Genomic DNA, 27647 nt, shown 5'->3' with positions numbered 1-27647 from the left:
TGAGAAAAAAAAATTGTTAGATTAAGTTATTTATAAAAATAACACCAATTAATGAAAAGTATGTTTATTTAATAATTATTTAATAAGTCATGCAACAAAAACCTTTCATCAACTTTAAATAAAATAATATAATCTGTGACACGAATGTGAGCCTGAACCAACGCATAACTACTATCGTTGTAGTACACACTTACCACGAAAGAGTGCGGGCCATCAAATGTAGTTCACTCGGCACTCGACAGAGAACGCACGTTGCATGTAATAGGTGAGATATCGATATTCGACTATGTGTGCGCGCTCTATACGGGAAGCAACATAACCAAAAATGAATGAGGCCAACTAGCGCTGGCTACATTCTTGTAAGTGGTACACCGCGGCCATGCAAACGAACAGATAAAGGTTATAACGTTTAAAACATCAGACAACTACGTATTTCCGTTAATTAAATACAGTAGAACCCCGATTAAAAGAAGTACTATGGTTACAGAAAATATTTACTCTAAATCAATGTTTCGTTAAATCCGATTTACTGATTTTCAATGACCCCCGCACTCATAATCGCGTTCCTACGTTTCTATATCGTAGACAGGGTCGACGCTGCTTTGCTAACTCAGACTTTGTCAACTTTCCATCTTCAACGTTTTTGATCTCGCTCGTACGGCCCCCGGTTCGTACGTACACCTCGGTCGTACATACAGATTTTCAGAAACCGTGAAAAATGAGGCATAAAATAAAAAAAAAGTTTAAAAATATGAAAAGTGTAAGAAATACGTTAAAGTTTATTAAAATACAGTCGCAATCTGCAGCGTTTATAACAAATACGAGCTACATACATATTGCATAACAGTAAAAAATTTAAAAAAAATGGCCACAAATTGATGGAAATTTACCGTCAATAGCGCGCCGTACGCGGAGAAAGGTCATTGTACTCGGTCAGCTGCTGTTACGGCGCGGCGTAGCCGCCGGCTGACTCTCTTTGTTCGCTGAGCTGCGCACATGACCTTCCATCAGCAGCCAGCCAATAGACGCGAGCTTAGCGGGAAAAAATAAAAGCTCCACCGCCCGTGTTCCAGTTTTGTCCAGTTCTAATACCAGTTTATTGGTACACGCACCAGTTTTCTCGCTGCCTTGACATGTTCAAATTTGCGTTCATCTTGATGTCTTGATACCAATGATTAATTATTTACAATCCCCAGAAAGAAATGGTTAGTAAATAAAGTCATGTACCAATAAAAAAGCTAAGCAGGTCGTCAACAAGCAGTGTAGTCAATTCCAATCGCAATCTGTATTAAAAATCCAAGAAGAAAAGAAAAAAAATCGAAGTCCGAACAGCACTTATAAAAAAGTATTCCAAAAACTAAACACCGCGCACAAAGCTCTTACTGAGAATAATAGACCTCTAGAAAACCATATGTATTCGGTACTGAGTAACGGGTGCGCCATCTATAGAGCATCCCACTCTTAGATTGCAGGGTGGAAGTAAATGGGCGCATTCTCTCTCTCTCTAACACACGCCGATTGCCGTTAGCGCTGTCTTTGTTTCTTCGTGCGTTGTTGCCAAACATCAAACGAAACTAAAATTTTAATTTTTGGACAAAGCTTTTTTTCATATTGTATAGCATCGAAATACGCACCAGGCAATGCTTATTTTGAATACTTAACAATATTTTAAGTGTCCGAAAAAATTAAAAAACATAAATTATTCACTGCAAACTGTTTTGAAGTATTCCAAGATGTTTCACATAAAAAAAAATAACCTACATGTGTATTTCATTCAGATTTTTTTTAATAATAAATTAATGCCTTAGGACACCACCGAACATGTTAAGACAAAAACTGTACAGGTATCACTTAAATATTTTTTTTAATATATTGAAATGCATTTTCTCACAAACTGACACATCAAAAAGTTGACCAGCGGAAAACTTTTTTTCTATTAAAGATAGATGGGGGACGAAAGCGTGAAAAATGTTCACAATGAATTGAATTAGTTTTTAAAAGCAGCTCCATCTCAATAGCTTCTACAGTTTCCGTGGAAATAGCTGTTAAAGATGTGTCTTATCAGTACAAGAGCGCTCTGCAATAGAGGTTTCTCTCACAAGCTGCCGTCGTAAGAGGCAACAGGGTCGTGTGTTTAGATAAGTGGGGTTCTGTCCTGCAAGCAATTTCAAATACATGGCTTCCATAGTCAACCATGTATTTCCTTAGACATGCATTTCTGAAATCCAGCCTGCCAGTTAGTATCGCGTCTCGCAACGAAGCAACGCGTTGTGTCCGGTGACTCGTTACAGGTATAATTTTGACAAACAAATTATATATTAACATACGTGATTTTATTTTCTACATTTATTTTTATTACGTACATATAAAATATGGAAGTTAGAACACCGAAAAGAAATTATATCGGTAGGCTACGCGGGAGGGAGCGCAAGATTGTGTTGAATGTATTTGAGTATTTTTCAAAAAATATGAGTGTGTGCAATGCAATTAAGGAAGCTTACCATTCTTCTGGTCAGCTCTGTGCTACTCTCATGGAAGGGGTATCAACATTGGTCAGCGGTAGCGATAGTGATTAAAAGGTATGTGATGTTATTAATTTCTTAATCAAATTAACGTTACATTTATCGTATAAATTCCCATGAATGAAATGTGTGTGAACAGATTCTTGTTGTAAGTTAAAGTTAAAAAAAAAATTCCTTATCGGCACAGCCTAAAGGCGCAGGAAGATTTTGATGATTATATTTCTTTACATTAGAACAAAAGGGATTTTTATATACTTACACCCATATTTTCTTCTTCCCCTTGCAGTAATGGTTGTTACAAAAATATTTTAATCGAATCTTGAACATAATATGTAAAATGTATGAAATAAATACGAAGGAATTTAATAGCGATGATGGTACAAAATTTTGAATTATTTTTCTATCCTTCTCAACACCAAGCATCTTATCAAACATTGTTTTAGACAAAGTTTTGGAAAATAATTATGATATTTACAAACAATTTAAACAGATTTGATAAGGTGTCTACCAAGGCAGTTACGTTTTTTTGTCCGGTGAAAATATTTTTCGAACCCATGCAGTTATGGCTGGTCGTATCAAAAATTTATTTCAAAAACATTTTTTGGCATTAGGTACTCCTAGTTATCATTCGTTAAAACGGATGCGATATTATTCATATTATGGGAGTTGTTGCGATTTTTCTGTTTTTCAAAAAATCTTCCCTATTTCAACCCAATTGTTCGGATTTTTCCCATAACTTACTCGACCGAGAATTTCCATTACCCTATTTTATTTATCATTTTGGACATGACTTGTCCAAAAATACGGCATTTATCGCGCCCATGTAAATGTGATATATATATATGGGATTTTTAGAACATAAAAGAAAACTATAAGAAATTTTTGTCTACAATAGGTAGTTTTTATTTGAAATTTACATAAAAGCGGCATTATTACAAATTTATTTGTGTAATAGTATAAAATATTATAAATTACGATATGATTTCTTAAAATGCTTCTTGTTCGATCCGAATTACAAAGACACACATCTCCTGAAATTCGTAATGTGTTAGAGATTTGGCAACAGCGCGCGCCATAAGCCGTGTACTGCAATCTAAGAGTGGGACGGGCTATAGAAACGAGTAACGAAACGTTACACACTGCTGCATCTCGTTACTCGCATTTTTCGTATGTTTTACGCATGCGCGCGAATATTCGATAAATTTGCGTTAAAAAGAACGATGTTTGTTTATTAAGTAAAGTATAATTTGGAAATTCGTCGTCAAAGTTTTTTATTGTTTATTAAAGGTATTGTGTGTGTAGACAAAGTTTGAGATTGGACAGAAACAACGTAAGAAAGTATTGTTTACAAATTAGAAATATGATTTGTTTTTGATTTTTATTAAAGCGTATTTTCATGTTTTTTGGTTCTTATCTTAAAAGAGATAATATAAAAAAGCCGCTCTAATGAGATTTAATTGTTTTTTGGTTAAATAAAACTGTTAATTATCAAATATTGTTAATTGTTTATATTCTATTTATTATTATTTACGCGACATCATACTGTACGCGTATGCAATACGACTCGATTCGATGCTGCAACATAACATAGCATGTTATGCGGTATCAGAAATAACGAGTAACGTAACGTGATACAATAGTAACGAGTACTAATTGTTATAGTAACAAATACATACGGGTACGCTTTTTTTCGTTACTTTTACACATCTAGAGAATAATGATGATGGCGTATTGGTGTGACGTGGTCACAAGTTGAAAAAACCTGGAGGATGGGAAAGGGAATATTTGGAAACGTGTGTTTATTGGCTAGCACTGTTACTATACGGGCGTGTTTGGAAGATAACGTGGTGAGTCAAGCCAGGGTTAGAATAGGGAAGGGGGATGCGGACAAAGAAACCCTTCATGACGTCATGTGTCGCGGACAGTCTATCTATCCAGGCGCGCGCAATGGCACGCACCTACGCAATTCAGTTACAGCGCCCGGAGTTTTTAAGCAATTTGAACAATTGTTTTTAATTTTTTCATATTTGGACAGATGATGCAAAGGCACATATTAATATATAGTACCTCCATTCTATTACTGACACCACAGTGTGTATTTTTTAATAAGATTCCATTACAATTTACTTTCATTTTTTGGAAATCTATATTATTATTTTAATAAATTTGTGTTTTTTGATGGTTCCTGAAAACCTTTACGTTAAATCGCTGTTTTCGTTAAATCCGTGCTCGCAAAATCGGGGTTCTACTGTAAGTAAGTGGTAATGTCGGAATAAATAATAGATTTTACTTTAAAATACATTGTTATGTACGGAAAAAATACCTACACAAGGCGCTCGGAATCTAATAGCGGGACCAAAAACATTATGCAACGTTTATACGAGAGATTTAATATCCAAATTTTGACGCCTTAAAATATTGGTGCAACATTTTTCGCGTGCGACGATTATGCGATATAACATGGTAGTAGTCAGGTTATCGCCGTTATCGGTAATTGTGAGCCATTACAGAACCTTGAAAATATTAAATATTAACAAAATTACTTTGTTGCGGGGTGTACGACCGGGACGTCCGAGCCTCGTGCGGCCTCCGTTAGTGTAAGTGGCACCGCAGTACGTCAGTGGACCACCGCGGTTACGTAACACGTGACATCACTCGGCTGCCGGGTGTATTAGCCCGCGCACGCGCCGGCTCGCGAGCTTACAGCCGGACTGCACACCTGAGTCTTCTACCATGTTGAACGGCCCAGCGGTCGCTACAGGACTTCACCGCTGTTGGTGGTAGAGCCCATTTTCTGTATCTACAGCTAGCACATGAGTGGTATCCTGTTTACCACAGACTCCGATGGCTGCGATTATAAAGGCAAGTACTGGAAAGTCTGAGGGGCAGATCAGCCCATGTCCACCGTTGTGTTTTGACGTCTAAAACTATACGCGTGCTTAATGAACTGGGACGGTGTTCGCTGCCCCCCTGGAAACAGTGACATTAATAAATCGTGTCCTGGGAATTACTGCGAAGTAGTGATACCTCATGGGGACAATGAAGAGACGTATTAGGTTAAGTAACAGAGACTCAATTGTAACTTGTAGGAGTCAGTAATTAATATGTTAAGTGTTTGTGCCTGCTCCCGTTTCCGCAATAAATGTAGCGTTTTGGAAAGTGACTTAGTATCACCTGCCTCTCTGCCATCTCCTTTTTCCGTAATTCAATGTTGCCGTTTAGCTCAGGCTAACTCCCCACAACAAGTGCGCCACTCTGCTAGCAGAGATGTGTGGGTGTTTGAGTAACTATTCCACTTCCTTTTCATTTTTTATCCTTCAGGTGTTAGTTTTCATTGCTTACGTTTTGACTTGTCAAAGGTTACCGACTCGTGGCGGTGTAAGTATTCCCGACATGTCGCTAACAGGGACAGCCTGGATCCAGAACCTCCCTAAAGCTATGTTACTATGCGTATTATCTGACCTGGGCGTGGGTGATATTGACGCAGAGACCGTTACTATTGATCAGCTCCGACAAATTGTGTGTAAGAGTGCCAAGAAAACTGATACAGATACTGGTCACGTCAGCGAAGAATATAACCAGATAACACAAATAGTTTCCCGTAATTAATAAATATTTGTTATCACCGTTGTTTGAAAAGTTTCCCACTTTACAGGATACTCGCCAGGATAATTTATTACGTTTTTGGTAGCTGTCAACGAATTGGTTTCTCTTAATTTAATTACAGACAATGAGTTGTATTCAGTTTTACAATTGTACGTGCCTAGTGAATTACGGGAAATTCTCATTTTGGTCCGTACAAATAATTTACCTTGGAACACTTGCTTGGGACCGACGGCAGGTAAAGAATTTTTGGGACGCAAGTCTTTGTGTAGGCGTTAAAGACAAAGTGAGTCTAGTGTACAATTCCTTAACAATATCAAAAAACACGTTGACATTATAGGTATGCCATTCCCGGAACTAGAGTTCGTGGAAATAGTGATTGATAACATGAGGGATGATTTAAAATCCTATTGTTTAATGAGTAACCTGAAGACTTTGCAGGAATTGGGTGAAGTAGTGAAAAGAAATCACGTTAAGGTTGAAATGCAGACGTTGGCTGATAAATCCGACACACAGGGTAAAAGGTGCACTTCCCACAGCGTGACATCTAAAGGGTTCTGCGATCAAGGAATACGTAAGTGTTTTATTTGTGGGAGGACTAATCACCTAGCTACGGGAACTCTAGGGAGACGGAGGGCCGTCAGGTGGGCGCGACCCGTGACACCCCTGTTTACTCAGGCTGGCGTCCGGCAGGCATGGTGTGTGTCCCATGCGGCAGGCTAGGACACATGCGTGTGTGTTGTGCCAGTAAGCCCCAAGGTAATTCTGTAGGAACCATTGGTTCTCAGATGGGATGCGATGGGGGCAATCTACCAAGTGCCTCTACAGGCCCCCTGTGCCTATCGTCGGACGGCACTCAACAAAGCAGTCACCACGGACGTTAACACATGCGCAAGCACGATACAAATCAACCGCCTGAAAATTTTGTCAGAAACGTAAAACGTAAAATGTGTTCAGACTACCTCCCGTGTGTTCCCATCAACATTTGGGGTACTACATTTCAAGGTTTGGTTGATACAGGGTCTACTGCAACACTCCTAAAACAGTCTTGTTGTAACTATTTGTTACGTCATACACCGAAAGGAGCCATGATAATCGCGAGAGTTTCGACAATTCCTTTTAACCTGGCCAATGGCGGCATTGTAAAGTGTGAAGCGCAGGCCGAAACGGCTTTTAAGATAGGTGATTTTCGGTGGAAATTTAAATTCCTATTATTCCGGATTTAGCTTTCAATGTAATTCTTGATGTCAATTTTTTGAAACACACAAGGGCTTATGTTGATCTGAACTCCCGTGAGCTAAAGTTCGGTTCCACTGACGCAACTGTTCCTCTTGTAGGAGATGTAAAACTTAGAGGCATTTAAAAACTAGATGCTCTTTCTCTTGAAAATCTACAACGTGAGTTCGGTGATGTCATAACTCCGGAACTGGGGTTGTGTAAGGAGGAAGGATACATTCTTCCCCTTCAGGATAACGTTCCGATAAGGCATAAACCATATAAAGTTGCACCCCCGAAACTCAAAGTTTTTAAGCAACACATAGATCGCTTGCTGGCGGAGGGCATAATTACCCCATCGAAAAACATGTATGCTAGTTCGTGTTTCCTAGTAGGAAAACGGAACAAACCCAGGCGGTACAGGGTCGTAGTGGACTACCGTGAATTGCAAAAGCGTATGCCAGTAGACTCTTTCCCTATTAGTCGGACCGAGGATAGTTTCCAGACCCTCGGAAAAGGTAAAATATTGACCATACTAGCAGTGCCCGCGACTTTGTCCGCGTTGATTTTGTTGGGGGGTATTGTGAATTGGTATGGTAGATGCACAGTTTTAGGTTATTCTCAAAACACTCATAACCAATGGTATATTAAAGTACTTCTGCGTAAACTATATTTTTAGTTTTGTCTTCCGGCAGAAGTATAAATTGATTTTCTCCCGAACCAGATCTCGACAGAGCAACAAATAGTTGCCCGTGCGAAAAACACTCTTGTCGTAAATCTATTCCTACGTACTTAAATGTTTGTCCCTGGGCCTTATTAATTGTTACCGCAACCGATACCTGCACCGGAAATTGAATTCGCTTAAAGTGAAAAGACAAATCCGTTGGTATCATAGGTATGCAAGGTATCAGCACTGTTTGCCCTACTGCTGGACCAGTCAATACTGTAGCACCAATCACGTTATCGCGAAGGAATTTTACTTGGAGTCTGGTTCCGTTGCATAAATTTGGTGGTTTAAGATTCCTTAGCAGCACAATTGGACAGCCAGTTTTTAATTTGAGTGAATGTGAGGGAAGGCCACTCGGATTAAAAGAATTTAAAAATTCTTGTGGATATTGTACCGCATCTTCTTCATCCATTACTTTATCAATGGACCTGTAGTTCACTCTATCTCCTGAAAGTTTACCCAGTATCATGTTATTGATGTCAACGCTACTGTTTCAAACTGCCAATATTGCCCTTTGACACATCCACTGGTAGTCTTTGTTTTCTATATGGACTACATCTGGGTACACTTTAGAGATTAGCTCTTCAATGCTAGTCATACATGCGCGTGCAATACTTAATACTTATTTGGCTACAACACTAATACTTACATTTTAAATATCGCGATATCTTTTGAATGAAACGTCTGAATTGAATAATTCAAAAAGTTCTAGAAAGGTATTGAATTCGTCTTGAATATGCAGTAATTAATTTTGATAAGAATTAATACCAAGGTACACAATAAAGAGTTTTTGAAGCGACTGCATTTTAATTATTTAAAAAAATAAAAGAAAACACTAATTGTGAGATAACTACAATAGTTAGACATATGGTTACGCAATATTATTTGAAGACAATTATATGTTCTGCAAAGTGGTAGTACATTGTTTTGTTCTATAATCAATAGGTTTCGCAGCGCACGCCGTGTAAGGATTTTTTCGGGTCATTTTTTTAAACTTTGGGTTACCTTATTGGACTTTTAGTAAGGATCCCTAATGTTAATGATAATATAATATAGCCTATAGCCTTCCTCGATAAATGTACTATCCAACACTGAAAGAATTTTTCTATTAGCGCATTCAAACAAACAAACAAACAAACAAACAAACAAACAAACAAACAAACTCTTCAGCTTTATAATATTAGTATAGATTGGACTTAAATCAGTCCTACCACCAAATTAAATTGCACCCAGACACTAAACATGCTTTAGCATTTGTAACTCCATGAGGTTTATATGAATGGGAGCAGATCCCGTTTGGAGTGTGTTTTGGTGCCCAGGCGTTATGTCGCGCTTTGGAAAACATTTTGAAACCATACGTGGGAGAATTTGTGGTAAATTATTATCTAAATTTTAGATGACGTCATAATCTATAGTCAAACAGAAGCCGAACACCTGCAACATGTCAGGGCTGTTTTGGAGGCATTTAGAGCGGCGGGTCTGACTGTCAACCCGGAAAAGGTTACCCGGGCGCAAGATCATGCGCGAGTACTTGGTTTCATTTTGGAAAATGGTAATATGCTGGTAGACCCAGACCGTATTCGAGCCATCATGCAATTCCCACGTGTGAGATGCGTAGGCATGCAATTCCCATGTGTGAGATGCGTAGGCTTGCACAGAGTAACTAATAGTCGCCAAACAAGATCATAAAAAAGATAAATTGTTAAAAAAAATTCAACTACAAATAAAGAAAACTGATAATATTTCTTAAAAAGATAAAAGCATTATTTCAGTAGTGTACATGCCCAGCTGTGGGGTGGGAGCGAGAGCAGAGGCACTCACCGGCGGCGTGGCGGGGCCGCAGGTCGTACTGTATGAGCGTGCCGTGGCACGTCATCACGAACAGCGAGTCCACCAGCCTCCGGCAGGCCTTGGCCGGCTCCCGGGCGGCCGTGGGGGACGCGGCCAGCCAGGCGCGCGGCGGGGCGAAGCAGGCGGCCACCCTGAGGGGCGTGCCCCCGCCCGCCGGCCCCTCGTCCCAGGACTGCGCCCGGCCCAGCGCCCGCACCGAGGGGTGGCCGGCCGGGCCGGGCGACGAGGGGGCGAAGGGCTGGCGCAGCTGGGCCAGGGGCGTCAGGACGGTGGGGTGCGGGTAGGGGGGCAGGCGGGGGTTGGGGTGGGGCACGGCCGGGCCCGGCGCGGGGGCCTCCGCTCCGGCCAGCGGCACGGGGCTGTTGCGCCCGTCTGTGGTGAGCCCCGCGCTGCGGTGGAACCGGGACAGGCGGTTCACGACGTGCGGGGAGCCGTGCGTGCGCACGCCCACCGCGCCGCCGTACGGCGTGATGGGGAACACGTGCGTGGTGCCGCGCATGGTGCTGACCGCCACCCAGCGGCTGTCCGCCGAGAAGGCCATGCCTTGCACCTGCGACACCGACCAAGCTCCACTCGCAACCTCATCTTATCACATCAAGAAACAATCTTAGACTTTTTAACAAATTTAATGTTCTTATGTAAAATCAGTGTGAAGAAAATAATGATGAATTGTTGACTCCGCCTCCTATTACGGCCAAATTTGCCTGTGGCATCTGCATTCGTAGGTTTTTCAGACAGAGGTAGCGTTAGATAACAGGTAAGTGACTGTCTCAGTTTCATTTGCTAAAGTGCAAAACCAAACCACATTTTCCACAACTTTAGTAGATTGAAAATGCTGATCTTAGCACAGGCCAATTAGCCACAGGACAAAGCAGGATGAGGGGTGGGAAGGGAGTGGGAGGGTCAGGCTGCTGACCGCCATCTTGGACGGTATAGTTGAGGGTTATAGTAACCAGAGAGGGCTAGTGTCACAATGTTGGTAATTTAAAAAGGAAGAGCTATCGTCCGTGCATGCCACCATAACTCTGTATATTATCCCCCGTCCATGAAGAAGGTTTTCATTTGGAACTGCCGGGGTTGGGTCCGAAGATACGGGAGTCAACATAAAGCATCACACCTACGGACTTCTTACTGACCAGTTGGTGAAGCAGCTGAGAACTAATAGAAATATATATAAAACAAGAAATCATAGACTGGATGGATTTATTGGATTTACCATGTGAGAAATGGAAGTTCCTAGTTATTGTATAAAAACATACGCATCCCTGAAATTTTATTTAGTGTGGTGTACATTTGCTTCTCTTCATTTCCATCATAGTGAGAAATAATTTTTTTTTTTTACATTTCCCCCTTTTTACGTTTTTCCCACTGGTCCCTTGAAATACGTAAAAACGATGCTCTACTGTAACTGAACAAATTTTTGGAATATTTATTTCAACGTTTCAGAAATAATAGCAAACATTCATTAAAAATACAGTAGGTGTTGGTATTCCTGGTAATGTTCTGTTTCATTTGGAAATACGTAGTGTTTTTATTTTCTAACGTTCAGCTAACAGGACAAGTTGAATTAATTACGAATGTTAATTTAAATTTTTCAGAATAAACATTTTAAACATGCCTTATGGTATACGTTCAAATGAATATATGTATTCATAGATTAGAAATGACCACATTAAAATTTGGTGAAAACGAATCACTTGGAACTACAAAATAATAAATAGTCACAATTTTTTTTAATATTGGACCTCCGAATGTGAAAAGTTTATTAATTGCTATTCACAACTATTCATGCTTATGAATATTTGCACAACCCTACTTGTTTTAGTTACTTATGATGGCCAGGTACCCAATAGGCAATAAAACCATCCCTTGGAGTAATGCCCTATTTCGTTCCAGGAAAACAGAACGTTAATAAAACAATGCTACCTAATACTTTTTTCCAATCAGAGTGAATGTTAATCAAAATAATTCATTTTCCAATCAGGTAAAGTGTGTTTGCCAAACTAATGAGACACCACTCCCATTAAATCAATTTCCAGTACTAATATATGTCTCAATACATTTGAAGTATATTTAAATAAACGTTTGAATAACATTTTGAGATGAAACAACCTAAACTTAAATAACAGTACACAAATTTTTTTGAGCCTCATTATTTTCGTAACAGGGCATTACCTAAGTAGGTGCTTACAACATTTCCGAGTTACGAAATAATCATGTTATTAATTTAGAAGATATGTTTCACTACTATTGTGATTTAAAAATTCATTAACTAAACATTTTCTACTTTAAAAGGATTATTTAATCTGTTAACAAGTCCCCACTTTGATTCGCCACCAGCACACCCTGGTGGGTGCAAGGTGAACTAGCCTGAGTCGCAGCTGACACGCGGGATGGGAGGGATGGCATAACACTCGGGTGTCTGCGATATTGCTCTGTACGCAGCACAAACCACGCAAATATATTAAATGAGCTGAAGTAAACACACAATGAAGGAAGGATAGAACCAAATATTGTTTGTGGATTTGTCACATTATTAATGCATTGCATTGTATTTAATGCTTCACAAGTTCCACTGGCCTTGTGCGTGCACAGAAATAAAAATTCACATAAATGGAAAAATGAAAAGCACCACCTTGAATCTGTTATAGCGCTACATCAAATCATGCATTAATTTAGGCATTGTTACTTTAAAAATGAGCAAATCAAACAGCGTTAACTGGAAGGCAGGTGTATTACAAACACATTTACAATGAATTTCCACAAGAAATAGTCACCTTTATTATTGTTAACACTAATTTATTTTTCTTTCGAATCGCAAATGTTTATAATTTCTAATTAAGCCTGCACCCTTAGTGAAGGCTTTAAATGCGTCTGAAAAATTGCACAACTTTAGGAATTTAGATCAAAATAAGCATTTATTATTTTGTGCAAATGAGACACAAATCCTGGCCAGGTGCGCAAGTTGTCACATTCAGCTCTGGCAAAGAGTAGAGGGGACAGTGTAAAGGTGCAACACAGTTACTGCCCCCTTGTCATTTGTTGGTCAGGCAGCACTATCACTTACCAGCACAGTTACTACACTAGAGGGGCGAGAACAGTCAGGCATCTGTACAGCATGTCAGGATAGCCAAGTATTGTTCCTTACATTTAGGGCTGAATGAGTCAATTACACTTACAACTAGGAACAACTCATTAAAAGTAGAGCTGAACAGGATTACAGTTTTTCCCGAAAAACCAGGAACAAGTACTTCCTGAAATGTTGAGTGGGAAATTACTTTTACCCATTTCCCAATTTTATTTCGGTAGTATACATGTCCATGTGCCAAACTTGTTCAAATAAAACTATTTTCAAGGTAAAATTCAATCTATAAATGGTGACAAAAATATTCACAGTTACATATTTATGGACATGTTCCTAAACAAGTTAACAAAAACTTGAATCAGCATTTGAAACATACACCAAATAATCAAAGTTGTTTCACTACTGTTGCAAAACGGTAGCAGAATGTGCGTATTAAAAATATAAATTCTATACATATTAAAGTTAGTTTTTAGTCTAGAATAGTCAGTGAGGGGAGTTGGTCATGGCACCAATTGCTACCATGGCTGGCCAATCCCCCTCCTAGCACACGATGCATGCTACCTCTCCTGCATGGCTTAAACCCTGCATGATTAGAGCGTATGGGCTTCGGCCTGAGACGCACTTAGAGTCTGTCCCTTATCCAGACCCCTCCCAAACACACTTAGTTTTAATTTAGGTTAGGAAAAAAAAAATTGCCGTAATTAACATTTATTTGTTTTGTATCATGTACCAAAATTTAAAAAAAAAACTATCTTCGACAATGGAGTACATCAACAAAAACACAGAAACTTGAGCTATGATTGAAATGTTAAACACTGTAGTTGACACGATGTTCAAATCGATAGTTACGATTGATACCACAATGTTCTTGCAGTAGTAGCTTACTACCTGCATTGATCCATGAGCTATAGACGCTGCGACTTGCCCCTTGAAAGCAACATAAACAAATTTAAGAGTAAATAAAAAAAACTTGGTTATCTCTAAAGTCGGTTTACGGACGATAGTTTAATGTGACAACATCATAACAAAACATTGATGAAATGATTGCATACTTGTATGAATAAAATTGAATCATTTTTATTTTAATAATAAAAGAATAAATAGGCCTACTTGAAATTATACTAGTAATCCGATTTTTAAAATGCAAGAATAATTAACCTTTATTGCCGAAATTGTTGTTGTAATAAGCAATGAAAACCACATTAACTTTTCACTTCACTTTATAAACAGTCGACGAAACAGTTCACGTGTAGATGACTTGTAATTAATTTTAAAAACTGGTGTTTAGCTATAAAGTTTAAATATAATTATGAACAAGTTTTCATATAAATAAACTGTAATCAAATATCTATCATCAATTATATGAATCACCATAATTCTTTAGTCAATTGTAACATAACCTATTATTACTGCACTCGCCGACAAATGCTACTTTTTTTAATAATAAAAGAATAAATACTTGAAATTATACTAGTGTGCCGGAAATTGGGTATTTCAGCACTTTTTTTAAAATTGTTATTATAATTTTAAATTATTTTTGGAAATTTTATTTTCTATATAATTTGGTTACAATTGGGTGATTTACACTTTGTTAGGCTGGTGTACTCTACTTAGTTAAACTTTGCGACAGTGGACCGAGGCACCTTTTCTCAGGGGCCAATCTGACCTTTAGCAAGCCTAAAGACGTCGTTAGAAGCCAGGATGACATTTCTCCCGCTTGCTGTCACATCCCGGGTTTGTAATATTATTTCCCTCCATGACTAAATTTGCACACAACAGCTCTGGACGAGTTTTTTACCACTTCTCAGAGACGAGCTTAGACCAGCTGTTCCTGTCACGCATACATCATAGGTTCGCTTATAGAAAGTCACGTTAGGACGCTCTTTCCCAGCCTCGTTGGATTTTTTGTCCACCCTCACCTCCCAGTCCCCCACCCTTGGGTTCTCAGAATCTAGCCCAGGATCATTGCCCTGACGTGAACTCGCCAAGGAGTGGCCTACTTCAAGGACGATTTGCCACAGAAAAAATATGTGCAAATATGGACCACACACGACATCTAGCGGCAGAAATAGTAACTTCTTCTCTTGTCGCCAGCTAGTGGAGCTAACGCCCGCGACACCTGGTGGCGACTTTGCTAACCTTCTTCCTTCTTTCCCCTGTAGGCCGCCAGACAGCAGCACCGACTGCGCCATTAGCCCCAGGTTGGAGCAGACGCCTCGAGCGAGTCAATCCCTATTTGTTTCAGACACCCCTCAACAGGTAGCACAAAAATCGTCCAGTGTTACCAACTTCGAGATATCGAAGTCGGAGTTTTTTGTGATTCCCACTCGGAGAACTTCGGAACCTTTCGGTCCGGATGCCCAATTCCCCCCCCCCCCCCCCCCCCCCCTTTTGATTGAGTTATCACTTTTAATTACCAGACGCGGTCCCTCCGCGGACAATTTGCGTCGCGATTCCAGACGGACTGTGTTGGATTATCGGCGAGACGCACTACAAGACTTCTGTCCGGCCGTAACCGACAATGTAGTCAATTAAACAAGGGATGCTATCCCTATTATTTCTTTAAGTAGTTTAGTCCGTCAGTACAGTACTCACCATAGTAGTTACTTCCTTTAAATAATTTTTTTTTTTGAAATGATGGAAACGTCCGCGCCTCCCGCGTTTCCGTGATCTTCAGATCCGGACTTGCTACGCTTCAGAACCTAGGAGCCCACTTCCCTGTCTGGTGAGTTACTATCAGCTTTTTCCCCGACCTCCCCTTATCTTTTTGTGGGCATTTTCTGCCCAGTTTGCTAACTGTCTGTGTACCAGTTCTGATCATGTTTGATTCGGACTGTTCACAGACAGGGTCCAAGAGCCGGATGCGGACTTGGCATTTTCACACCTTTCCTTTTCAACAAACAGGCGCCCTGGCCCCATGTTGACTGCTGAACTCCGGGCAGCGAGCCACCGACCTTCGGTCCTACAGTATTTCTGAACCTTTTGGAACCACCTTTAAATTACTACGTTCGAAGAAATAAGAATTAAATAAAAATATCGTTCTGGACTTCAAGAGTTTACAGTGGGATTGTTTGAGACTCTTTGTATTTCTTTATTTATGTTTAATGGAAACCTTTAATAATCTAATTTAGGGCCGGCCCATATATTTTTTAACATATCCAAGAGCTCTTTAATTATGTAATTGAAATTGTATTTTAACATATTTTAATATCTGTTATAAGTGTCCTTAAATAAATATGGAGTAATTATATTCAGAAGGAATCACACCTTGTTTCTGTTCATTCCTCATGTCCTTGTGAAACTAAAAGATCCACCGTTACAGCAGTGTATAATATTTATGGTAGTATTTATGTACTTAATCTGATTTACCTACACTACCTCAAAGTAACAAAAATGGTAGCATTTAGCGTGATTAACTTTCTATCTGCTTTGTGTTGATTTATGAGCTATGCTGTAACAAAATGGTAGTGTGTGGTTGCTGTAACACTAGTAATCAGATTTTTAAAATGAAAGAATAATTAAACTTTATTGCCGAAATTGTTGTTGTAATAAGCAATGAAAACCACAGATTAAAATTAGTCAAGAATATTTTACGTTTTTTATGTCTTGCAGAGCTCAAAATGATATGCAATTGTGGCCCCGGGCACAAAAATTTATTATAATTCATAATAATAATGCCCCTCACAATAAACAAAGGAAAATATGTATTAACGAGTGCCTGGTTGCCACGGTAGAGGCTAGATAGCGCGATTCATTCGGTTCACGTCTGTCACCGTAGATGGCAGCACCGTAGGGGAATAATATTATTTTGTTTTTATAATACAATTTTATAACAAATACGCATCCCAAATACACCAAACTTATTTATAATGTGTTACAATATTTTTTAAAACATTGTGCAAAAGATCCCGGGTGTAATTAGAATTATTATGTGTAACAGTAAAACATCATTGTTCGTACAAAAACGTATTTGAAAATTCAACATTACTTTTAAATAACCGTACCGATTGTGCTGAAAATCGGTGGACAATCATTAAATTACATAATATTAATAATTCAAATGACGAAAACATGATTGAAAAGTCAAATCGATTGTTGTTCTAATCGAGTGGAAGAGAGATGCGGTGCAAGTGTACAATGAGCGTAACGGGACACATCGTAGTGGGACAATGTGCGTTACGGGACACTTTTACATGCGGGCAGCCGGTGTTCATCGATTTATTAGACGTTTTCACGTCAAAATACCAGAATCGAGTGGAAAATCGTTGGAAATATGTTTGTAAGATTGCCAAGTGGATATGTACATGGCAGTCATAAATAACGAAAATGAGTGATTTGAGTAAAAAATTGTAAATATGGTTTGATTAGATTTATGTTTATTTTTGGGTCATCATAAAATTTAAAAAAAAAAAATTGTTTCTTGATCTGTGACATTATTACTGTGTTTTCTCGCATAATCGTCGCACTTTTTATTCTAAAAAGTATGAAAAGTAGGGATGCGACGATTATGCGGGAAAAAAAATTTTTTGTTAGATAAAGTTATTCACAAAAACAAAACCAATTAATGGAAAGTACGTTTATTTAAAACGTGAAGTATAAAAGAGCACGCCAAACAATTTAAACTAATAACACATGCAACAGAAACCTTTCAATTTTAAATAGAAAAACAAAATCTGTGATCCAAATGCAAGCCGAACAAACGCGTAACTATCGCCGTAGTAAGTACACATTCCACGAAAGAGAGCGGGCCATCAGATGTAGTTAACTCGGCACTCGACAGAGAGCGCGGCTGAATGCACTCGGCGAGATATCAATATTCTGCTATGTGTGCGCACTCTATACGGGAAGCAACATAAACAAACATTAATGATTACATCGAGTGTTGGCTACATTTTTGTAAGCGGTACACAGCGGCGACACAGACGAAAAGATTAACGTTATAATGAATCAAAATGTTTTTAAAAGAAAATTTATGTATCAGACAACTACACTAAAGACCCGTTATAGCGAGGTGTCACGGTTCCGGGTTTGATCCTCGCTATAACCGTGTCCTCGCTATAACCGAATTGGACAGATTTTGGCCCCCATAAATAAAAATTAACCGAAAATAGCATAAAAATTGTGTTTAAACCTGTATAATTGGAAAATAACAGGTTATATTAACGAAATCTTAATCACCGATTGCGTCAAAATAACCAAAATACCCTACCACGCCACGTTAAGTATAGCATCTCAGCCCGCCATCGATTACTCGGCTTGGCCTGAGGCCGACGCAGCATTGTCCTGCTATCTATTGTCGACGCGGGCTGTCTGCTGGTGGCCATGTTGGTTCGGGATGTTGATAACAGGTGGCGCTAGTGTAACGGGACAATTTAATTCCTTAAAAAAAAGCAGGAGTGCTGCAACGCACGTACGCCTCAAACGAAATAGTCACTGGAAAACAATACATTTTTCATTTAAAAAAACCTGTAAACGTTTTTAGAAAATAAATTCGGAATTAAACTCAAACCATCACCACCCCCTTCCTGGACAGATACCCCAACAACTGACCGAAACAAAAGTTACAAGAAAACTGTCCTAGCGATTCGGAAATAAATACAGTAGTGCCTACTATTTACCAGCTAGTAAAATAAATAACGTGACGTGTTTGTAAACGTGTCACAACTGAAATAATTCCAAACAAGTTTATAAATATTTGTGTATTATTAAGGCAATCAATTAGCAACAAGTATAAAGACGGCTCTGACGTTTTTGGCCTAACATAGTTATAAAGAATGTTATTATTCGTTAATGAAAATGTCCCAACAAATTAATTAAGAGCATTTATATTTTTAAAAAAAATGTGCATTGTTATGTTTAATGGCGGGAAAAAATATATTTTGTCTATTTTCTAAATAATAAGAAATGAGTACAAGTATATGTATATTCAAAGGCTTGGTTTATTCGAGTCGAGCATACCTTGGCCTTGAAGCCAAGCGGAAGTTTGATAAAAGAAAGAAAGGACGGGATTCTATTTTTAAAGCCACGCACTTAGGTGGCGACTGCAAGGCTGAAGAATGTGACAGGTTTCAACGGCAAGATGTCTAGTGGCGAGCGAGAGGTGTGAAGATAAAGCAGACAAATAACGAAGGCGCGCTTCACGCGATCACGCTGTAAATTCCTCAAAAAGAACTCGTTGTAGCCGTGCTCTCGCTATTACCGTGCTCGCTATAACGGGATTCTACTGTAATTATTTCCGTTAATTAAATAAGTAAGAGGTAATGTTCGAATAAATATTTGATTTCTATTTTAAAATACATAGTTTTGAACTGTAAAAATGCCCACACAGAGCGCTGGGAATGTAATGGAGGGCACGGGCTACCTTGGCGCCGGTGTCGCCGCGGTGCAGGATGTACAGGTGGTGCACGGCGGCGGAGGCCGCGCCGGCCGGATGAGGCTGCACGCGGAACAGGTGGAAGCAGTGGCCGCGCCGGTCCGCCGTCAGCAGCAGCAGGCCCGACGGGTCGAAGGCCAGGGCCACCACCGCGTCGCTGTGCGCCGTGAAGTGGGCCACCGCCTCGCCGCCCGGGACCTGCGCCCGCGCACGCTCCCTCCGTACACTCTGTCCGTGCCACTCGGGATCCCTCTACCACTAGCGGTGGGTGGACAACCAATTATAACATCACTGAGTACTTCAAGAGCTCATGAATCAAATATCATTTCGTTTGTCGGTCAATTCTTACAGATAAGCCTCTACTGGAACACAAACTAACACAAGCATAGTTTCTACATAAATGTATAGCTAGAGCTACTATATTTAATTTTATTTCTAGCTACATTTACTTCATAAGTTCAAAGTTTAAAGGTGAGATATTGCAACGTCGTCGGCGTTGCCACTTTGATTCTGCCGCAGTGCAGGCGTCCCCTCCCTTCTGTTCCCCTTGCCATCCCTTTAGATTTGTCACGTTCCCACTCCTGCACTGAGTTTGATTCCCGCCTCCAGATTCAGCCCATCTTCGCAGAGGACGAGTGCAGAACCAGGAATAAGTACATCGGCACATCGGCAGAGAAGAGGCAAGGAGTAACGCAAATGCGGAGTTGTACTAGCTACGTCTACAAGGGAAAGTAGCGTAAAACAACTCTTTGGGAACTTGGTAGCGAGCAAGCCAAGGAAACAGCGACAGAGTTTGTTGGCAAATGAAGAGTATCGAAGTTTGTTGCTACAGGACTCTGCTGGAAACGAGAAACGTTTCTTTCAAGTTATATTCAACACTGAAATTTATGGCAGTTGTTGAAATAAGGTCGGCAGGCACAAGGTGTGGGTCGCTAAAATATTTGAGTATATATACTCTTTACACGAGATTGACATCGGACGAGTGACGAGTGAACAGTCACTATCCAGAGAGATAAGATCACTGCCCTCCGGAACACGAACATGACGTACACGGATTAGTTGGAGACTGTGCAGAGCGAGTTCCACTCACGATCGAGGCACAGCACGAGTCTGGGGAGCTGCAGCGACGAGCGAGACCGAGGCAGCGAGGACTTATCTGCGCGGACCCACGACTGTGACGCCGTCATAGAAGGCGAGTGCCTTTTAGTTTAAATGCACTATTTAGAGCGGGAATAAGCCAGGGCACTTATGCCAGCAAAAACAGACACATAAACCATTAATAATTTTCTCAGATTTATTGTTTTAATTTTGAGATGGCAATTTTGCAGACATATGAACTATAAATAATTTTCTTAGATTTAAAGAAATTAAGTTGAGATTCTAATTTATTTTAATTAGGGATGGGACGAATCCAAATTTTGGTTGAATCTGAATCCTTGTTCGAATCCTCAGTGTTTGTCATAGAATCTCGAATCCCAGTCCTACACTAAACTTCACCACAGGTTATTAAAAAATATCACACATTTATTTTAAAAAATTACATAGGCCTATGTATTAAAAAAAATCACATGTGTATTTATAAAATTATTTATTTAAAACAAATTACTGATGTATTTATTAGGTTCAAATTTTTGTTTAAAAAGGTGAACATATTTAATCTCTGTGGATTTTTAAGTGTTTTTTCATGGCACTTGTAGTTCCAGTTTTTCCTCGTGATATTTTTACACCGCACAAGACACACACTGCTTTCGTCATGTCAGTTTTGTCAAGAAGGAAATGCTGTCAAACATCTGACATTGTGCAATTTTCAATGGTATTTTCAAATGAACCAAAATCTGAAATATCACATCACTTGTCTATAATAAAATACTAAAGGCTTTTTTTATGGCATTCAGCACGAACGTAAACATTAAGCTTGGGCTCTTCCCTCTATGTTCAACCAATCATTTGCTCGCTGTTCTAACTGAATACCGTGCCCCCACAATTATAGTGGCCATCTTGTGAAACATTAACAGCACGCCGCGCGGGCCCCTTTACTTTCTGGTGTCAGCGCAATTATTTACTTTCAAGCGCAAAATCTGTAGATTGCTAATCAATGCAGTGATGGCTTAATAGTATTAGTTAACTACGGTCATTTCTCACAGTTAATCAAAGCATCATTTTACATCTGGAAATGGTTAACAACAAAACAACCATTGGGGGAAACGTGATGAAGACGGAAGTGCCGCTTTTCATTAGTGCGTGCTAGCAGCAATGATCTGATTGGCAGTTGGGTTGGTTTTACCGACAGCAAAAGAGAAAAGTTAGGATTAGAAGCACCTGTTATTTTCGCATATTTAAATATCATACTTAGTTTATTTTATATATTTTTAGATGTAAGGTTATAAGAATAACTTCTGTGTCATTACTTTTACTGTGTCATGGATCGACAAATATTCCTTGAGCTGAAATGGCGTCTGTTTACTGTTCAACAAATTGAAAACAAACAAGCTGTTGTAAACAAATATTGAAATTTTGAAATAATAAAAAAAGTGCATAGTGTACACACCTGATATAAAATAGAGACAAATAACCTCAAAAACCACACACGTAAGTTTGCATCTGTCTAATTCTCTGTTAAATTAATCATTCCTATGTTTTCAATAAAATACGTTTGTATAACAGACACCATTTAAAAAAAGTTAAATTTTTTTCTGCAATGTTATATTATTGAAGGTTGGAAATGATCGAGTAGTTATGCTAATTGACAAAATGCAGCGTAGTTTAGCTTATGTTTGTGCTATTTCCGTTACTGTAATAATATAATTTAGGTATTCAATTTTCAATTACTAAAACTCTTAAAAATCCACCTCGAATCCTACGAATCCTCCTCGAATCCTAAGAATCCCCGAATCCATAGGATTCTGTATATTTGACGAATCCAAGGTTTGAAAATCCCATCTCTAATTTTAACATTACAAGCTTCAACATTTGTTTCTCGTGCCATGAAGTTATCAAAACAAAATGTGTTACTCAATAAACATGTTACCAACATAGCAGTACGAGAATGCGAGAAAGAACACGAACGTTTACGAACAATCGATTGTTGTTCAATCATACTATCAATCGTGTTCGGTAGATAAAAACGATACCGCGTTCGGAATGTGTAAATTTTGATATCAACGAAAATTACAAGTGTGTTTTTTCTTCAAAATTTACTTAGCCATAAAATACTTCAGGCAATTTTAAAATGCAACAAACAAATTGTTGGATGTATGTAATTTTTTTTCTTCTTCGGTTGTGTTAGGTTACTGCACATGCATGCATTTATTATTGTTCGGTGGCTATTCGTTGCGGTAACTGAACGAAGTATGACATAAACGCACTAGATAGGGCCTAAGAATTTTCTTCTGATGGTCTCTATTCGACAGATAAGGCAGTTTTATTTTGTAAATACTGTAATTGCAGAGTCAGTTGGGACCGTAGAGACTCAATTGTTAAGCACATAAGCAGCGAAAAGCACAAAAAGTCACACCTTTCTTCCACTGCTACTGTAGCACTGCAGCATACTATTTGTTTTTGTGAGCAGCAAGCAAAAAAAGGAAAACTGAAGTGCTGGTTTTGCTATGGAGACCACTGAGGTGTTCCTCAAAGCGAATATCCCACTTCATAAATTTCAGGACCCCACTATTTTAAGCTGAATGAAGAAATAAGTTGAAGGTTTTTATTTATGCCTACATAAATATCTGTAATCATGGAGTTGCTTAAATTTAGAAGCTCTCAAAACCAAACCCAATATAAGCTAGTTGGAAATGGGCATTTTAAAACTAACCTAAGCTAAACTTACCAAATATAAGATAACACTTACCTAAACCAACCAAACCTAAAACTAAACAAACCTAACTTTTTTGGCCTAGCATACCACCTGAGTTAGGATTATATTTTATTGACAAGCCTTCCCTCTAAACCCAAAAGTTTTGACATTCTGGAAGAGTAGCTAATATCCTTGTCTTTAAAGCTTTTGAGTTTGAAGGGTTTTTCACTTTTAAATGTTAGTTTTAAACATTTTTATCAATCTTAATTGAGTTCATTTAACTTTTTCTTAAAAAGGGTATGCTTAGATACATTTCGCCGCTTTTTTTCCTCACCGCTTTTGGCATTTTTCCTCACCGCTTTTCACTAATTTTATTCACTGAAAAGTTCCTGTCCCTAGTAATGAGTAATGTCTTTATGTTGTTAAAAAACCCGTGGTTTTTTTTTTTTTGTTTCCCAATTACCAGCAATGGTAACTTTTCAGTGCCTCCATGTTGGCACCCAAAAACACTGTCACTCGTTCCTTACTTTGTTTGCATCCATGGCATGTTTCACCTTTTAAAACAAAGGTTTTGTCCGGAAGCATGTTGAAAAACAGACCACATTCATTGACGATGAATACATTTTTTGGTTCAAAGTCCCTTATCATTGCAGGCAACTTTGTGTTTATCCAACTCTGGACAGTATCATAACACACACCCTCAGATTCCCCACTTACAGTTCCATAGACAATTCCTACTCTGTTCTTAAATCTGTTGAGCCAGCCATTTGAAGCATGAAATTCAACACCTAGGTTATGTGCTGTTTGTAAAGCTTTCTGTCTTAAAATAGGGCAGTTCGTTGGAATTCCAAGTACCCTTTGTTCTTTAAACCATGCCAAGAGTAAAATTTCATATTCTTTGTATTTACCAATCATCATTTTTTTACACTTTGACGAAACATTAGTAGCCAAAAGTTGGTCTAGTTTCATCATGATTTAGTTCAAAGTAGACGGCGGCATCCCAAGTTCCTGTGCCATACTCACTCTTAGTATCAAAGGATTCGCATCAATTTCTGATATTATTTTTAGTTTTTCTTCAAACGATAACGCCTTTCCACTACTTGAAGATGCCATTATGCACTGTCCGCCACAACACTAAAAATTTATTATGCTTGATAACCTTAAAATCATACCTAAAAAGATCGCAAACCTAAAAAACGAGCAATGGCTGGTGGTAAATATGGTTTGCTGCATATTCCTCACACGTTATAACTCAAATAGGAAAAAAAACTGTGCAGATGGAATAGCTCACAGTCTACACAAATGCAAGCAGACGATTGGTCGAAAAATACACTTGTAACAGCTTGCTGCGTTTGGCAAAGGTTTCGACAGTCTTGTGTAAGTACAAATGATTTTGTTATCGTTTGGAGTTGTCAATTTTTAAAAATTAACGATAAATAGGGTTTAAAGATAAACATTATTATTATTTTTTTTTTTCTAAAAATGGCTGAACGTTACATGCAGGAAGCATCTATTAACGCAAATGTTATGAATGGGAAAAATTAACATAGGGATACATGGAAGTGATCAAGGGAATAATTTTGTGATCTTAATAAGCGGGAAAACGTATTATTCTCGAAAGTCATAAAGTGAGTTTTGCTGTATATTCAATTCCCTGACATTTACTGTTCTTCTGTACATCCAAATACTAAATAACGACCCTGTCCTCAGGAATGGTGAGGGGTAGAAGAGGGAAGTGCACTGATCGGAACCTGCGTGTCGAGGATGGTGACGACCCCCGGCCGCGAGGCGTCCGTGCCGGGCGTGCTGGACGGCCCCGCGCCGCGCTGCGCGGCCGCGCCGGTGAGGCTGCCCGCCACCGTCTCGCCCAGCTCGCGCAGCCCCCGCCCCAGGGACCGGGCCGCGTGCAGCACGGCGGCCGTGTAGGACTGCACGCCGTCCCCCTCGCTGCCGCCCGAGGAGCGGCGCGCGGAGACCAGGCGGCGCTCGGCGTACGCCAGCCAGCGCTCGCCCAGGGCCACCGGGCTGGGCCCCGGCCCGGGGCACGGGTAGCACGTGGTCACCGTCAGGCAGTCGTCCAGCGTGCCGGCGTGCAGCACGGAGATGCGCTCGGCCTGCGCCAGCAGCACCACGCGCCGGCTGGCCAGCACGTCGCTCACCGCGCTCTTCAGCTTCACGCACCTCACCTGCGTCAGGACCACAGCTGCTGGGCGGGGAGGGGAGAACCTTACAGGTTAGCCGTTATTTTCAATAGTTCCAAACAATGATGGACAATTTATCAACCGACTCACACGATTCAAAACAAGATCGCCTGCCAAAAAATCAGACATTATTTTGAATGGTTGAAAAAATTTTTGTTGTAGCTTCAGTATGTAAGAATATTTTAAGTGGAATTTTATGCGGTGAGGTAGTGAAAATATGTAGAAAAAAAAACAAAATGCATAAAATCTCCCAAATGAAAGACTTTTTTGAAAATTTTTTGTTGCTTTAAAATTTACACTTGATTTCCATAATCTGGCCACTAAGTCAAGTAGCAGCTACATTCTCTTCAGACTTGCATCAAATAATTGTCTTATACACCATAAAATACAATGGACGTACAAAGAAAGCCCACCAAGGCCATAAAACATAGTTATGAGGATATGTATGGTAAAACCACTTATTTAATGTAATGTATAAAACTGCTAAGAATGTACAAAGAAAATTATAGACACATGTTCAAAATGCCAAACGAATAAATCTGCCTACCTGGAATAAGTGAGTTTTCTTTGTACGCCCACAATATAGTAATGCAAGAATTATTACATCTACTGGTGTATTCCGAATTCCCAAGCCAATTGAAGCTACAATGAAGAACTTACGTTACGTTACGTTAAGGGGGATCGACAAGAACAGAGAGATGCAATGTTGGTTTCAACAACAATTTTTTACCATTTAATATTGCAATTTTTACCTTTATTAAAGCATAGATAACACAAAAGATTTTAGATTTCCAAACTATACCAATATGTCTATTAACAGTATTATTACAATTGTAGTCATTCCCAAAAATAAATTACTTCACAGGGCAAACTATTTGTAACAGCCATTCTTTATTAACTGCAGGCATTTCATTAAATAACACACAGAACAAGCTCTTCCACTGGGCGTGCCTTGCTTCGGCAACTCTGCAGTCCAGCGCCATTCATCCGCACACGTTCAGCTAGTTCGGGTTCTCAGGAATTTCAAAACACATTACAAATAGAAGAAACAGCATGAAATTTGGTTGAACATATTTACTGCTAGCTTTAAATGTTAGTAATACAACAGGAGTTTTACTGTAGCTCACGCCTACACAACGCCTACTCACAGGGCAAGTCTATGCCACATCGCAGCACAATAGTCCCTCACGACCGGGCTTATCTAACTCTCCCTCCACTCCCACAGAGAGGTGACTCAGTTGCTCACAAGCACGGACTACAGCTCGGTTACTCTCACGTCTTACGCCTGAAGAGGTCGTTTACTGCTCATTCGCAGAGATATTTTGTTTCTAAGACTTCTATCTACTAAAAAAACTTTTTTAGCCATAAAAGAGTATTCAACTTTACTGTAAGAAACCATGGGAAATACAATTTGTACATGTATCACTAAATCTCATTCCTCACTAGATGTAAAAATCCAGAAGTTGTCTCAAAGTACACACTATAAAGACAAGTCACCAGCAGTCACCTGCTCCCCGCTGCGCAGCGACACGAAGCTGACGGAACAGAACTGGGGGCCGGGCCCCGCGCTGTCGCACAGCGCCACCAGCGGTCTCTTCAGCGAGAAGGCGTCCGGCGCGGCGGCGCGGGGCGAGGGGAGCACGCGCAGGGTGCGCACCACGCCCTGCCTGGAGGAGAGCACCTCGCTGGCCTCCCCGCTCGCCGGCACCGTCCACACCTGCACGGCCCTCCTCGCTGTCACGCCCTTCACGCCTTCACCAAGCTACACTCTGCAGTTTCTTCATCATACAGAAAAAAGGCAAATTACTATATTACTATATAACCCCTAATGTTCCACTAAGAAATCCAAATCTTTGAGCAACCCCATCCACTTTGGTGAAAGACACGTCAAGTTAAATACAGTAATACTGGAAGAACGAGAAAACATGGCATTCTAGTCATTCCAAGCCGAGAAAACTACATTACAACGATAACAGCAGATCCATTATGTAACATTAATAAATATAGTTTAAAAAACTAAAGAAACATGCTTTTAAAGATTATCAAACTAAAAAGTAAAAAATAATTTTAAAATTAAATTTATGACAATAGTATATAAGCAATACTAGTATAAATGAGAAAAAAGCATGGGGCGCTTAATATTCAAAAAATATGGCACAAAGCGCCTCAAGCTTTTTTCTCATTTATACTAGTATTGCTTATATACTATTGTCATAAATTTAATTTTAAAATTATTTTTTACTTTTTAGTTTGATAATCTTTAAAAGCATGTTTCGT

General features: G+C 39.5%; 1 protein-coding gene across 4 annotated transcripts in view; it reads right to left on the bottom strand.

Moving 5' to 3' along the window:
• Window positions 1-27647, bottom strand: part of LOC134535723 (breast carcinoma-amplified sequence 3 homolog) — a 213312-nt gene that overhangs the window by 176532 nt on the left and 9133 nt on the right. For all 4 annotated transcript variants that reach the window (XM_063374937.1, XM_063374936.1, XM_063374938.1 and 1 more), the window contains exons 4-7: window positions 26878-27087; window positions 24921-25355; window positions 19365-19574; window positions 9889-10468 (exon numbers count right to left, since the gene is read on the bottom strand). In XM_063374937.1, the coding sequence (XP_063231007.1) occupies window positions 9889-10468; window positions 19365-19574; window positions 24921-25355; window positions 26878-27087 (1435 nt within the window). The remainder of the gene's footprint in view (window positions 1-9888; window positions 10469-19364; window positions 19575-24920; window positions 25356-26877; window positions 27088-27647) is intronic.

This window comes from Bacillus rossius, chromosome 10 (assembly GCF_032445375.1).
Source record: "Bacillus rossius redtenbacheri isolate Brsri chromosome 10, Brsri_v3, whole genome shotgun sequence".
NCBI classification, from domain to species: domain Eukaryota; kingdom Metazoa; phylum Arthropoda; class Insecta; order Phasmatodea; family Bacillidae; genus Bacillus; species Bacillus rossius.
Note: the sequence above shows the minus strand (reverse complement) of the source record. Positions and strands in the feature narration are given on the sequence as shown.